This window comes from Drosophila nasuta, chromosome 2R (genome assembly GCF_023558535.2).
Source record: "Drosophila nasuta strain 15112-1781.00 chromosome 2R, ASM2355853v1, whole genome shotgun sequence".
In the NCBI taxonomy this organism is placed as follows: Eukaryota; Metazoa; Arthropoda; class Insecta; order Diptera; family Drosophilidae; genus Drosophila; species Drosophila nasuta.
This window is the reverse complement of record NC_083456.1, coordinates 3,334,541-3,349,727: the sequence shown is the minus strand read 5'-3', so window position 1 is coordinate 3,349,727 and position 15,187 is coordinate 3,334,541. Positions and strand designations below refer to the sequence as shown.

At 38.3% G+C, this 15,187-nt stretch overlaps 3 protein-coding genes across 6 annotated transcripts; 1 reads left to right on the top strand and 2 right to left on the bottom strand.

Moving 5' to 3' along the window:
* Positions 1-7,456: 7,456 nt before the first annotated feature.
* LOC132784684 (uncharacterized protein DDB_G0280205) lies at positions 7,457-10,424 on the top strand. Its single transcript, XM_060790455.1, has 3 exons — positions 7,457-8,692; positions 8,754-8,927; positions 8,993-10,424. The coding sequence occupies exons 1-3, from the start codon at positions 8,046-8,048 to the stop codon at positions 9,462-9,464; spliced, it is 1,293 nt and encodes a 430-aa protein (XP_060646438.1). The 5' UTR covers positions 7,457-8,045; the 3' UTR covers positions 9,465-10,424.
* A 438-nt stretch (positions 10,425-10,862) lies between these two features.
* Positions 10,863-12,484, bottom strand: LOC132784685 (Bardet-Biedl syndrome 5 protein homolog). Of its 2 annotated transcripts, none has more exons than XM_060790457.1 (5): positions 12,372-12,462; positions 12,143-12,291; positions 11,886-12,081; positions 11,587-11,824; positions 10,863-11,524 (listed from the first exon to the last, which is right to left on the bottom strand). In XM_060790457.1, exons 1-5 carry the CDS (start codon positions 12,407-12,409, stop codon positions 11,048-11,050), a joined length of 1,098 nt encoding a protein of 365 aa, XP_060646440.1. In that variant the 5' UTR covers positions 12,410-12,462; the 3' UTR covers positions 10,863-11,047. The 2 variants fall into 2 exon arrangements, with proteins under 2 accessions (XP_060646440.1, XP_060646439.1); XM_060790456.1 differs by having other exon boundaries at positions 10,865-11,524; positions 12,349-12,484.
* Positions 12,485-12,533: 49 nt separating this feature from the next.
* Positions 12,534-15,187, bottom strand: LOC132784686 (mannose-1-phosphate guanyltransferase beta). 3 transcript variants are annotated; one of them, XM_060790460.1, is made up of 4 exons: positions 15,052-15,187; positions 14,549-14,787; positions 13,953-14,487; positions 12,534-13,258 (listed from the first exon to the last, which is right to left on the bottom strand). In XM_060790460.1, exons 2-4 carry the CDS (start codon positions 14,726-14,728, stop codon positions 12,858-12,860), a joined length of 1,116 nt encoding a protein of 371 aa, XP_060646443.1. In that variant the 5' UTR covers positions 14,729-14,787; positions 15,052-15,187; the 3' UTR covers positions 12,534-12,857. The 3 variants fall into 3 exon arrangements, with proteins under 3 accessions (XP_060646443.1, XP_060646442.1, XP_060646441.1); XM_060790459.1 differs by having other exon boundaries at positions 14,549-14,819; positions 14,896-15,180; XM_060790458.1 differs by having other exon boundaries at positions 14,896-15,180.

Below are 15,187 nucleotides of genomic sequence, written 5' to 3'. Positions count from 1 at the left end.
TATAATGAATTTATAGTTAAGCAAGCGGCATTAAAATGCAATGGAAATAACAATGAAACCTGCAACGCTAATGAAATGATGGGTAGTGAAAACAGTTGAAAGAATGCAAAGGAGCATTAAAATCTGAAAATAATTAACAGTTGAATAATTATTATAAAATAGACATACCGCTTTCACAAATGTGTCTGCTCACTTTCAAAATAGCATTAACCAACATAGATATCAGAGATTACAAGCTTAAACTTAAAACAAAATTCAAGAAATCATTTTACCTATTATTAAACACGGAAAACTCTGAATCTCTCTTTGATTTAATTAAAAATATTTTGGACATGCATTTCTAGTAAAGCTAACCAATGACAACAAAATTTATTACTGGACTAACCATACGAACACACATGTTAAGCTGCGGGCAACCACAAAACTAATTAAGCTCACAAAGCTGTTTGTTAATGTAAATTCAACTAAAAATGAGCGAAACACCAAAATGGACGTCGAAGCGGAAATGGGATTTTGTGTAAACCACAAAACAGATGCACTCGATGATGATGATGATGATGTTAATTAATAACACTAATTAAAAGGCAAAGCTAAGAGAGAGGTAGACAGTGGAGACGCCATTGCAAAAATTGCATTGGTAATGGTCAAAGCGAAATTTCAACGGCTCCTGCCACATAAAAGCCAATTAATTATTTTTATGGCTACTCAAGGAGGAACTGCAATACGTTGCTGAGAACCAAAAAGCTGACCGAATATAACCAACGGAAGCCAACTGAAAATCAACTATGTGTTCCCCAAAACCTTCCAAGGTGCAGGGCCCCGTATCCAGGCTTCGGCTGGATAATAAAAAATTATGGCCACGATTTGGCGCACTTGAGAAAAATGCGCCGCTGACCAGACCAACTGCATACACAGAACCCAACGCAAAACAAAAAAGAAACGCTAAGAAACAACAAAAAGACCAAGTCTAGAATTGACATAAAGATTGCTAAATACGCTTTCATTCTCGTTGTTACAGACTCTACAAAAAAATACAACAAACTATATATCAGGAATTTTATTAAAAATTCAATCATATTCAAAGCTTACAAACTTAAGCTTATAAAAACGAAATCATAAAAATATTGTATAAAAAAGCATCTTGAATTCAGTAAATATACTACAATATTATTCTTGAATTCTAAAATTTAAAGAGCTTTAATTAGAGCTATTGAAGAACGCCAAAAATTAACCAGATTTTTTAGTCATTAAGCTAAAAAAACACACAGAATAGTCATAATATTTTAATTCTAGAATATTTAGTCCAACGTAAAATAAGACTGATTGTCAAGTTGAGTTATTCTAAGTGGAAAATATATATTTTGAAATAATATTTCTATACGGTAAACATCTTTGAAATTGCCTTTTTTGGTGCAAATCAGTAATAAAAACGCATGGATCCAGAGATGAAGTGTATTTGAAACGAACCTTGTGCAATGGGGTCCAAAAGATGGCGCCTTGCTGTGTACAAAATTGATCAGAGGATTCCCTGCCGTTTGAACTATGACGCGATATGTCATCATATTTCCTCCAATGGAGCCACAACGGCCACTTGGCGCACCACATTCCAGACCCCGCCGGGGCGTGTAGACTTGGAGAGTGGTGCACGGGGCCATATCCTGTGTCCTGCTCTTCATGTTGTTGCGATGCATATTTCTCACTTTGTCAAAAGGTTTTCCATGCACTGCGCAAGACAGTAAATCCAGTTGCCCGTTCCCAGTTGCCATTTGATTTGCCCGCCTGCCTCCTGTCGCTCTGCTTTCCATATTCCCATGCCTTTTAGTCCACGATTCGTGTTGCTGTTGCATGTCGAACTTGTATTTAGCATTTGGGCAAAACATTTATTGCCTCGGCTACCGCAAAATCAATTTTCCCCATAACTTTTATTCGAGCTTCGTTGTTGTTCCTTTTGGCTAAACAGGCCAACTGGCCAACGGTGGCCTTTTTCGGCAATCCTCTGTGTTTATGGCCATTTCTCCAGCATTTTTATTGGCCGCTTGCCGTTCAGCCAGCTGCCCTTTGGTTTGACTAATGGCCATCGCTTGAAGCTTCCCTTCTCTTTCCTGTTTCCTCGTCACCGAGTCAATTATTTCATGTACACATTATTTGTTTTGTCAGCTTTTTGGCAGTGATCCAATTCGAATTTGGCAAATCACTAAAACTCTGAAGCAAAATGCTAAAAAAAATTATATTCTCAACAGATTTTTGAAATTATTTCTTCGTTTTTTTACTCTTAAATTATAAATTTTATATATAAATTGAATTTAATGTATAGTTTTATGAATCAAATGTCAAATATTATGATCTTAAAAAAAAAAAATGTTACAAAGCAAGTAATAACAAATAAGAAAGCTACATCCGAGTGTACTCGACTGTGAGATACCCGCTACCCATTTTGAATAAATGAAATATATTTTGCGGTATTTTTTTCAAAATATACCGAATATACTGTAAAAATATTAAAAATATACCAAATGGTCTATTTGGTATATCAACATAGTACCGCATTCAAAATATACCGTAGACGGCACAATATACCAGATTGTCAGCTAAAGCAACTAAGACCCCTAGTAAGTTGGCGTTTTTGCACATACAAAGGTATTTCTTTAATAACTTCGACAATTTGTATCTGATCGCAACCAAATTTTCAGGAATCATAGCTACTACAGTAATTACGCTTGTTATTCATTTTTTTTTTTGATTTGCGAGGGCGGAAGTGGGCGTGGCAAAAATTTGAAACAAACTTAATCTGCGTGCAAACATAACAAATGCTGACGAAAAAAAATTATAGCTCTATCTCTTATAGTCTCTGAGATCCAGTGATTCATACGGACAGAAGTACAGACACACAGACGGACATGGCTAGATCGTCTCGGCTGTTGATGCTGATCAAGAATTTATATACTTTATAGGGTCGGAGATGCATCCTTCTACCTGTTACATACATTTCCTGCCGGCACAAAGTTATAATACCCTTCAACCCTATGGGTAAGCAGGTATAAAAATCTATAGTCGAGTGTTCGTTAGATATCTGGTATCAATTTCGAATAAAAGCAAAACATTTCTGTATTATTTGAAATTTGCCACACAAAAGTATTTCTTAAATAACTTCTACAATTTTTATTCGTTCGCAATCAAATTCTGAGGGATAATAAATAGTATAGTTATTAGATCTTAACCAAAATTCACAGCTTCGTGAAATAAACTTGATCTCTATGCAAAAATTACAAGTGCTGTCGAAGAAGAATTATAGTTCTATGACTTATAGTCTCTGAGATCTAGGTGTTCAAACGGACAGACAGAAAGACGCAGATGCTATACAGCAAAAAAGAAGTTAAAGTATAGGTTTGGACAAAAATCTTATTCTAAGATCAAAAAAAATTATTTAACATAATAATAATTTTTTTTATTTTTTTTTTGATTTCTTACTTATTTATTATTTTACCATTTTATAATTTAGTTACGACTGAGAATGTAATTGAGAATGTTTCGAAAGAGCTCGGCTAACTGAGCTATGAACGAAAACACTTAAATAGAGATAAAAACTTTATACGAATTTCGATGGATTGCAGAATTTTGTAGATTAAATCTGGAATTTTTGGACTTATTTCGAAAATTTGTCATTTTTAGACTAATGTTCTTAATTAGGAATATTTTCTTAAAGTGGTTTTCTGCCAAGGACACATTTTTTAAGACTAATGTTATTGATTTTAGAATTTGACCTTTTTTTAGTGTATATCTTTGACGCTGATCAAGAATACATACATATATAAACTTTATGCCTTCTACCTGTTACATAAATTTCGTGAAGGCTCAAAGTTATAATACCATTAATCAATACAGTAATGTTATAGTATACATAATTCTTCACAGATTTTATATTTTTAACATATTTTCTTAATAATGCTGTTTTCAGTTTCCAATTTTCAATTAATCAATCAAATTTTTGCAGTTTATTGTTTATAAAATTAAAATAATTAAATATATTTGTATATCCATTAAAATCTATATTCGAATACTACAATGTTGATATATCTATAAATTTATCTTTTAATAATAACCAGTATAGTACTTGTATAATTGTCGGACCTTAAGAGTTTGAAGATTATGTCAAAAGCTTAAAGTTTACTTATTTTAAAATTAATTAAATTACTAATAATTTGAAATGTTCAGCTTAACAGCCAAAATACCACACAAATAACGAAATATATTTTCAGTATAAGGCAAATTCGAACACTGTAATATTGTAATTACGTAATAATGATAATTTTTTATTCTTTACCTAATCAACTTCGCATGTCATTTATAGTTCTAAGTTCAATGGAATATTGTACTCGTTTGTAAATCAATAAAAATGTTTTTACAAAAATATAAATATAAATTCCAATATAGTAATGTTGTAGTGTATTTATTACCTTTACACTTATAGCTAATCGATGGGTTCGTTATGAAACGTGATTAGCCCCTGCCATCTAACAAATCAATTTTGATGTACATACATTAAGCATAAACAACGACGGACTTACATATCATACATACATTCATATGTATATGCGTATATGTATATAAATGAGCATGCATATACATACGTACATATACACGTATATATTAATATGTTCAGACCTCGTTCAACAAATGGCGCAGGCGCATGTTCTAGGGGCTGGTTACTGGGGGCTGACAGAGTTGAGCAACGAATCGTTCCATCATTCCAAAGTGTTGATGATGGAAAATGTCCCACTGCGCGGGCACAACTAACAACAACAACAACGACGACGAAAAATGCGGCCAATGTGTCTACAATGGACCGTAGAATGCCTAGAGAATAGAACAACAACAATAAACGCTAATAATGCTTAATCAATGTTACACTTTACAATAAAGAAAGGAAAAAAAAAATGAGAATAAAATATGGATAGGCAAGAGAAATAGAAAACTTGAAGTTCATTTGTGCAATGATTTATGATCTTTTCATTAGCAAGAGGCGAAAGAAAAAACCACGATAAAAGAAAAACAAAATAGCCAACCTCTTCAGACCTCTTCACACCTGTGAGCAAGTGGAGGGCAAACGAAATGTAATTGAAATCGCCATAATAGATGGAGATAGGAAAGTACTACATATCGCAGTGGTCTACGAGTGTGTTGTAAGTGTTGTTTGGTGGCGGCATAATATAAATCGATTTGTAGTTTTTCCTTTTTTCTTCTTGCTAGACTTGAACAATTCGTTGAAAAATTAGAAGACAATGCGCTAAAATTTGTTATATGCTTTTATTCAATAATCATTTATCTTGTGCAATGGATTTCTTGATTATAAACATCGTATATTATGAACAACAGACAATTTCTTTTTAATTGGGTTTTCTTCTCAACCAAATAACCCTAGCTAAGGTCAAGATACATATTTTGTATAGTATGTATGACTGATGTCACATCTTGAATTGCATAACAATCGCATGCGATATTAAGCATCTCACAGCAGGCAGCTTTTGTCTTTAAGCACATCACTCTCATTTGTTGTTTAACGCGCTTTGTTAACGCACGCTTCGCGCAGCTTTTCTTCTTGGGGAGCAACAGCTGCGTCAAAAGTGCTCCTCCCGAGAACTTATCAACGTCATGCATGCCACATGTCAATCCACAGGCTCTCACTTTGCGCAAACCGTTAAGATGCCTTAATAATTGTGGATTGTATAGAGAAGTGCGCCCAGCACGAGTTAAGATTTAATTTAGTGAAAATAATTTGTTTAGTCGTGCTGCAAAATTGCATAATTGTCAATGGTTAGCCACTCGGCTAGAGACCCACTCCACACTCCACCCGACCACGACCCTTAATGAGCGCACGACGTAATTGGATGCGGTTTGTTCTCTTTTTTTTTTACTTGCATCCCACGTGGTGTTTGTGGCTTCAGCTTTGGCTGCGCCATTTTGAGTCACCAACACATTTGCATATTGGAAAATTATAGCCTTCCGACTTGACTTTCGTATGTGTTTGTATTTGTATTGGTTGCTTCTGGCTTTTGTGACATGGACGCGGTGGCTGCGGTTGCGCAGAAGGCGACGCGCGTGGCTGCGTGGTGCCGCAATGGGAGGGCGCCGCTGTCGACGATGACGATGACGACGACGACGACCCCCAAGCGACCTCCAGCGGTGACGCTGTGGCGAGGACTTGACTCGCAACTGGCAGTCCGACAGGCTGCCTGCCTGCTTGCCTGAATGGTTCGATGCTTCGACGGCTGGTTGACTAGCGAAGCACTCGGACAGCGAAAAGAGTGCACGAAAAAATGCAAGCAATGTGTCCGCCATAGTACATTGCGCCTCGACTCTGATGAGCTGTAAAACACGCGTTTTCATAATGTTATTAAAGCAAAGCGAAGAGGGGCGAGGCAGAAGAGTGTTCAACGGCCATTTGACATGCCAAAAAACACTTCTGTCACAGCAGCAGCAACTGGAGTGCACCTCTAGGTGGTGCCTGGTGCCTGAAGAGGAGAAGGCAGTCCAAGCCCGACTCTACTTCTGTCTCTGCTTCTATCTCTGTCTCTGTCTTTGTTGAGCGCAGGCGCCAGTGGTCTCATAAATTGAGCGCCGCATGCGCTTTGGCAATTATTTAGCCATAATAAACTTGATGCCAGTGGTCTACGAGTTAGATTGGCTTTTAGCCCGTATACAGAAGCCGCAGTAGCTTATCATATTAATTATTATTAAAACTAGTAGCAATATATCAAGCAATCTATAGTTTATACTATAATTATAAATTTAATTTTGAAATTTAAAACCTGGCGCAAAATATTACCAGTAAGTACATATTAAATTATGCATAAAAATCAAATTATAGTCATTTGGTCACACTAATCTCAGTTTAATATTTGCAGCGCAAAATTTAAAAATTACATTACAAATTTATTTGTTATTTAATTGAAACAAAAGCATTTTATTTTAATATGTTAATATTAAAAACAATAATAAATAACAAAACTTTGTTTAATAATAATATAAAAAAAATTATTTCAATAGTTTAAGATGTTTAATGCAGTTATTAAGTTTATAAATTCGCAATATTTTATAAGTCGTAGAACTTAAACTAAATATTTGAAAACATAATTTATTAAAAAAAAAAAAATCGTAACAGAAGTCTTTACTGAGGTAAATTCTCTGCCAGTGTGTCCACACAATTTTGGAGTAAAAATGTATTTGCTTGCTTAAGGCAAGCTATTTTTTTTGTTTTTAATATTAAAAATTTGTATGAACTAATTATTAATAATAATAATTTGCAATTTTTAATAATAAGGAAATAGTATATTGTATTAATTGTTTTTAATTTACATCTTTTATTCTGCTCACTCACATTTAAATAAGTTGCTCCACAACAGTTGAGCAGAAAGGCCACTGTTGAGTGTGGTGAGTATTGGCATGAGCTACAGCTGCTGATGAATGAACGTGCAGTAGTAAGGTGTAAAACATAGCAAAACGTAAAAATTCGTGCGTTCCTCGTCAAAAACCGCAAAAAAACAAACGCAAAAACAATAAAGTAACCGCAAACGGTAAAGTGCGTGTAAAATATACAATAAAAGCAAGTGTGTACTTACAAAATAGACAGTGTATTGGACCGGTAAAGCCAAAAAACAGCAGTCAGCCACACAAACACACACACAATGGAAGAAGGCAAAGCAGTAGTAGGAGTATGTTGAGTATAAGTTTGTAGTAGTGTAGTGTAGTGTAAACGTACGAACCAGCGTGTGAGCCGCAACTGGCAAAAATTGAAGAAGCGAAGAAGCAGCAGACTCAAAACACACAGATAATACAAATAATAATAATAGGTAAAGCAAAGTAAATACGCAGCAACAATGTTGAGACAAATGCAAAAATAATTGCATGCAGAGCTGAACGAGAGATAAAACGCCGGGTATGTTAAAGTTGCAGCTGACGAAGGAGCCAAAGCAACTAGAAGACGAGGGTCTGGCAATTGGTCGACGTAGAGGAGGAGAAAGAGAAGAAAGAGCAGGAGTGCAATAATAATGTTGCTGGCGGCATCAGCGGGGCAAGCAGCGCCCTACACGTCTTACGAATCCAACGCGACACGAAAAATCACCAGCAACAACAACAATAATAACAATAATGTCAGCGCAGGCACGAGTTCATCATCACCAGCGCACAGCAGCGGCACAACAACAGGGGGAACTACAGCAAATGCAGCGGGATCGATGGCGACTGCAGCACGTCCAACAACTGGCAGCAGCAGCATAGCATCCACAGCGGCTTGTGCCATCATGAAAACGCTGTCTGTGCGCTTGCATCGCGGCACCGAGTTCATCAAGGACACTGTGCAAAAGGCGCTCGTTATGTCCGCCACAACGCCAGTGATGTCTACTCAGCAGCCGCAGAGCCAGCAGAGTCAGAACCTTAAACGCAAATTTACTGGCCACGGTGGCATCATGCACTCTAGCTCTGGGATGGGCTCAGGTCTTGGAAGCAGTCGCCACTATGCAGTTAGCCAGCCATATGTTGTACCCACTCCTGCATTCCTGCGACACTTTACTGTGGCCCCCTCAGCGCTGCATCGCTCGGCGTCGGCACGCAAACGCAATCCCAGCACTGATAGCTTACTCATGGACCTGTGTCTCTTCAAGCCCATTCGCCCCATGCCCATAACGCCAATTAAAATGTGAGTGCCATAAAAAAATAACCAATAAGAAAAGTCTTAACATATAATTCTAACTTATTAGCAACAAAGCACGCGGCTTTGAACTGAAGCGACCCAAATGTATGCCGCCCATCACAAATATGTACAGCGATACCGACGAAGAGGAGGATGAAGACGGTGATGATGATGGCGAGCAGCAACTGAATGAAGGAACGGTCAAAACGGAGACGGAGGTTGCCTATAAACCAAAGTTCAGGTATTTATCATCGCAATTGTAGTGCAAGAGCGTAAGTTAACATTGATATATTCTTTTTTTTACAGCACATTGATATTGCCACAACATGCCACCGCGTCGGCTTTTGCGCCGCACGAAGCCACCAAGAGGAGCATTAGCATTGAAGCACATGCTCCTGTCCACACCAAGGACAACATCAACACACACACCTCAGACTCAGCAAAAAGCGCTGCTCCTGTCCTGGCAGCTGCCTCTGCCTCAGCTTCTGCCTCTGCCTCGACTGCTGGCTCATCAAAGTCAAAGCCAGCAGTTGGCACAAAGCGTCGACGACGTGCGCCTCTGTTCACAGCCAAAAAACGCCGCAAAACAGCTGCATCAGTTAAGGAAAAAGAGCCACCAATTACAGCTGTCGTGGCTACTGTTGCGGCTCCAAAGCGCAAGCGACGCAATGCAGATGCACTAACAGTCGAGAGCAGCACAACCATATCGCCAATGCGTCGCTCTCCTCCCATGACACGACAGCGTGCACGTCAACAGATCTCCGCAAGCAGAAAATAAGCATAACACTCAATCATTCAAAACACACAAACTGTTTCTCCTTCTATGTTTGTGTCAGCTTCTGTTCAAGTTTCAAGTTTAGTCATTGGAACGCCGCCCTCAGGCCGATGGTAATCCGACACCTATAACAGATGTATCATAGATTTAAATTAGACTACAAATCCTAAGTCTTTGGTTCTAGTTAAACACTTAAGTCCAAGCGTGTTTCCATTGTTTTCCTTGCGTCAAAGCGACGTGAAGCAGCTAGGGACAATTTGATCCCTACAACTTACAAATTCTGGTTTGTATTCAATGTTAAAGCATTAAACTGTCATCAACCAAATCGATTTCTGTTCTGTGTGTAATGTTCAATGAACTGCAGAACTGTACTTGATTTGAGTCTATAATAATATTAAACTGGTCTTTAAGACTGATGATAAACTAACCGAATATTATATTGAAAGAACTCAGCCCATTATAAATTTATGTTTAAAGAAAATTCCTTCCCACAACTGAACTTTAAACATAAGCAAGTATTACAACAAACTACCAAGAAACAATCTTAAAAGAAATGAAGAAAACATAAATTAATTATAAAAACGAAATCCATAGAGATCGTTATGTATAAGTCATTCCGGATATGATATTTTCTTTTTATATTTTACATGTATTTTTTAGTTAATTGTTTTGGCAAACTTTCAGTCACTTCTCCATTTGTCTTAAAAATGTTTTATTTTAATTTGTATAATGTTTAATGTATGTATTCAAACTGCCTTTGAGGCAATCGCAAGAAGATAAACGCAGAGAAAACGCCACAACTAATATTAACTTCCTACTTTAATTAAGTTTGTTAGAATTTATAGCATAGAAAACAAACAAAAAACAGTAACAAAAACACGAAACAAAAACTAAACAATTCATTTACTTATAAATAATACCAATACAAATAAAAACAAATTGATATATACAAACAAAATCCAATTATATTAATTATATGTACTCTATATAGACACGATGATTATAATGCATGCCGGTCAAATCAACTGTGTGTTGTGATATGAATTAATTTATAAACATAAAAACAAACGTGTATATATATACAAATATATATATATATATAATTAAATCTTAATGACAGCAAACAAATTGAAAACCTTTGCTTGCAAAATGCCACAGCAAAATTGTAATATGTAATATGGCAAATCTCTCCCGATCAATCACGAATTATGATAATAGTTTAACTTATAAGCATACTAAAATCAATCAACGAACTCGGCAAAAAAAAGAAAACCCCCAGGCATGGATAATTTCGATTTCCGCACAAAAAAACCCAAGCACACAAAAAGCTAAAATACTTAAACACACAGCGAGCTGTATGCGTCAATAAAATCGTCAAAACTATAATACAAATATGTAGATGTTAAAGTAATTAGATTTATTGTGCAGCAATATGCAAATATTTAAATAGTCTATTTTACAATTTTCGACTTCGAAACTGATTACTGTAAATATACAAAACATTAGCATAGCTTCTTGAAAACAATCTACACCTGATTCAACTATTTAGGTAGCATTTATCAAGCACAATGAGGATTCTCCTTTATTTACTCATCGTAAGTGGCCATTTTGGTTGGCAAGACTTGCCACAAATCCTGTAGTTTGTAGCCATCGGGAATACGCTCCATAGCAAAGCCAAGTTCCTTGCAATAGATTGGCTCTCGAGTTGGCTCGCTGTCGCTGGCCAAGACGCCCAGACAGCCATCAGCTAGGTAGTTGTTTAATTTCGTGTTGATTTCACGCTCTTGACGCTCATCCATTTCCTGGTAATCGTCAATCTTGAACTGTGTCGCCTGAGCCGCCTCCTCGGCGGCGGCGGCAACGCGTTGTCGTGCATCATGTGGATCATAGTTGATGCCAAAGTTCGGTTGCTCCGTGTAGATGGTGTGCAGCGAGCAGAGCTCCTTGAAGAGCTCGTTCAGCCGCTCGACGGGATCAATGCGAAAGCCCAACACATAACCGCCTCCAGTCTCTGCAGTCTGAATGACCAAGGCCGGACCATACTTGGACTCGCGAATGCGCACCTGAAAATCAAAGAACATAATGTTAGCTTTGCTGCATGACTAGCTCAACACAATTCACTTACGCTATCAATCTGCAAATATGGCAGACTTATGTTGAACGTTTCGTTGGCATCCGCATACCACACAAGACGGACATTGGTGACTACAAAGCAACCGAGGTTGCCCTGATCACTGGAGAGGTTCCACACGCCCTGCACTTGGCTATAAACCTGCTCATCCGGCAATATAATGAGCTGACCCGCCTGCACAATGGCTCCGCGCAGCTTCAGATCTCGATACAGAAATGTGCGCTGATATAATCTACATAATTAATAAATATACATAAGGGTAAACGGAAACTAAGCTCGGCCACAATACCCACAGATGCACATCGAAAACGCTGGCGAAGATGGGCTGATCGCGCCTTGCCGTCTCGCCAGAGACATCGGTGAAGAGAAACTCGAACCGCGTCTCATTGCTTAATGCCAGAATATACAGAGCCTGGCTGGGCATGCGTCCCTTGGTGTGCATGTGCACTAGGCGAGTGTTCGTGTTGCCAATCCTAGCATAACCAATAGCTGCAAGCAGAGGGCAGTTAACGATTGGCAACATCAAACAGAGTGCAAGAGTGAGACTGACACAGATTAAACTTCTTGTGAACGAGCGAATGCCAAATGATGCGTAGATTCGTAACCAGCAGCTTGCCGGTGTCACCTGGATTACCCTTACTGTCCTCGATGTGGTAAATAGTGTCCAACAACTTCTCGCCGCTGCGAAGTCGCGTGTGGCTGATAAAGACAATTTACTTTAATCATTCTTCTGACCAACTATAAAAGTTTACTCACTGTTGCGGGCTGTCGAACTTCACCTGTTTGTCCTCCCAGAGCAGATTCTGATGCTGTGCATCCGATTTGCCAAGTGTCTTCAGCATTTTCTTCTCAACAACTGCAAATAATGGCTCGTATTATTGTTGTGACAAAGACGTCGCTATGGCAACGTTTCAAATTGGACTCAAATAAGACTTCACACGTCAGAGGATAAAGTTAATACATTATGAATTTCCGTATATTTCGACTACAATTTCGTTTCATATATAATGTAATGTTTTCAGTTGTGTTGTTTTTTATGCAAAATACTAATAGAAATTGTGACCAAAGTCTTACTTTAAGCTATTTATATAAATTTAGCCAGGCTAATTAATGGAAATGTTCTTTCGAATATTTTGTTATGTTGACAATTATTCAGCATAAAAGTACACATATAAGTAGTATAAAGGCAATCGGTGCATCGAATACCAAATAAAATTAAATAAAATTTATCGATATTTACAATAAGTTACTCCTCTTATTCACATTCACATTATAATCTGAGGCTCTGGCACGCTGGCTGCTATGCTCTTATGCGGCAACACCTGACCCCCATTCACATAGAGCTCGTCCTTGACAATCACATCCTCGCCCAGCACCGTGATGCCCTCGATGCGCACCCAACGTCCAACGGTCGAACGCCAACCCACGATGCATGAGTCCAGCCACGAATGGGAGCGCACAATGGCGCCCTTTAGTATAGTGGAGCGCTTAATGCACACGCCATCCTCGATGACCACATCTGGTCCAATCGTCACATTCGGTCCAATGCGACAGCCATTGCCAATCTTCGCCGTGGGATCCACCAACACATTGCCTACCACGCCTGATCCCGTATACAACTTGCTTGATTGCTTTTGGCGCAATGAGCTAAGATAAAGGCACATGCCTACGGAACAAAAAGAAGAGATAAGTTATACAATTCGCATTAATATAATATATGTTATTGTACATATCAGCGGTTATCTCGACTCGTGCACTTATTCGGAACCCCCAAAAAGAGACACTCCTCCGCCAGGTAATCATCAATCGCAATCAGTTTTCTACAGAAAAACGAGCTATAAGCTATCTCAATAGACCCGTTTCATTTCTTACCTATCTTCTATAATTATCAACTATTAGTAAAATGTAAGTTTCAGATTACTGTAATAAATTACATCTCAAGGGAGAGATCAAAGGAAGATATAATAAATACATCAAAGAATTATAAATTTAAAAGGAAGGAAAAAAGATTAAGAATTATAAAAAATTTAAAGTCTATAAGGTACAACAAGTTTATGATCTAAATTTTAGCTGAACACCTAGATATCAACTAATAGACATACGCACTTGGCTTTGCTCTTGTCTCCCTCTAATTGTTAACCATATTTTGATTCTGACAAGCCTAATCGTTTCATAAAGGAACGGGTCTTAAAAGCGATCTATCAAGTAGTAGGAAATTTCGCTGCTTACTATTCCACGAAAAGAGATAAAACAAAATTGTCACAGTGATTAAAGTCTTTCTACTCAACTGATAATGCTAATGGGTCAATTGCTGATAAGAAGCTGCGAGTAGCCCTGGTGCTGGTTATGAGTCAACTAACCGGTTAGAAAGTCTTTGGGTTGTCCTATGTCCATCCAGAAACCCGTCAGATCCATGGCGTAGAGCTGTTGCTGCGCCGCCATGTCGGGGAACACCTCCTTCTCAATGGACGTGGGCTTGACCTCAATGCGTTCCAGCACTGATGGATTGAATATGTAAATGCCAGCATTGATTTTGTTGCTAACAAATTCCTGGGGCTTCTCAATAAAATTCTTAATGCAGCCGAGCTCGTCGTAGAGCACTACACCGTATTTCGATGGCTCCTCCACTTTGGTCACCACTATGGTGCCTTCTTTCCCATGATTGCGATGGAACTGAATCAGCTGCTTGAACGGAAAGTCGCAAATCACATCCGAATTGAGCACAAAGAATGGTTCCGCACTGGTTGATAAAATGGGCTTGGCCAGTGCCAAAGGTCCTGCGGTGCCCAGCGGTTCAGTTTCATGCGAGAAGATTAGTTCGACGCCCAATTTTTCTGCTTCCACTTTCAGTTCCTGCTCCATTTGCTCAGCTCTATAGCTAACAGCCAGTATAACCTGGATACAAACAATCTCTTTGTTTATGTAACTATTGTTACAAGTGATAGAACAAACTTACCTGACGGCAACCCGCGTCCACCAGCGCCTCCAGTTGATGCAGAAGTATGGGCTTGTTGGCGAACTCCACCAGAGGCTTTGGGGTGCTTAGAGTAAGAGGTCGCAGACGTGTTCCATAACCACCTACCAAGATGAGAGCTCGTGCTCCATTTCCAGAAGCTGTGTTCGGAGAGCCACACATTATAATGTTTGCGTTTCGTGTTGGGTGTTGATTTGGGACACGTCAGAGAATCGCGGAGTCTGCAAGCGAGAATTTGTGTTCGGTGTGATGACTAAAGCAACTGAGTTTGATATTGTTTGTCGCTAGTTTGATTAGAGGGCAATAATGTTGGTACATTGTTGTTTCACCTGCTTCTGATAAGCCGCTTGTTGTTGTCGTTATTTTTGTTGTTTTTGTATTTACTGTTGGCGCGTTCCTATTGGGAGCGTCGTCGTGAGTGTGTGTATATATGTGTGTAAATTCTTATTTATTAGGCTAGAATATCGTAGCGTAGCTCAACTCACTAGCAGAGAATTAATTACAATACAAAATACACTTGGAATTAACTCCTGTCCAGGATACGTGCGCGGGCTATTTATTTTTTCTGGTAAGAAATGCAAATGATAAATTAGCGATGTTATCGACATTTTCATAGCACTT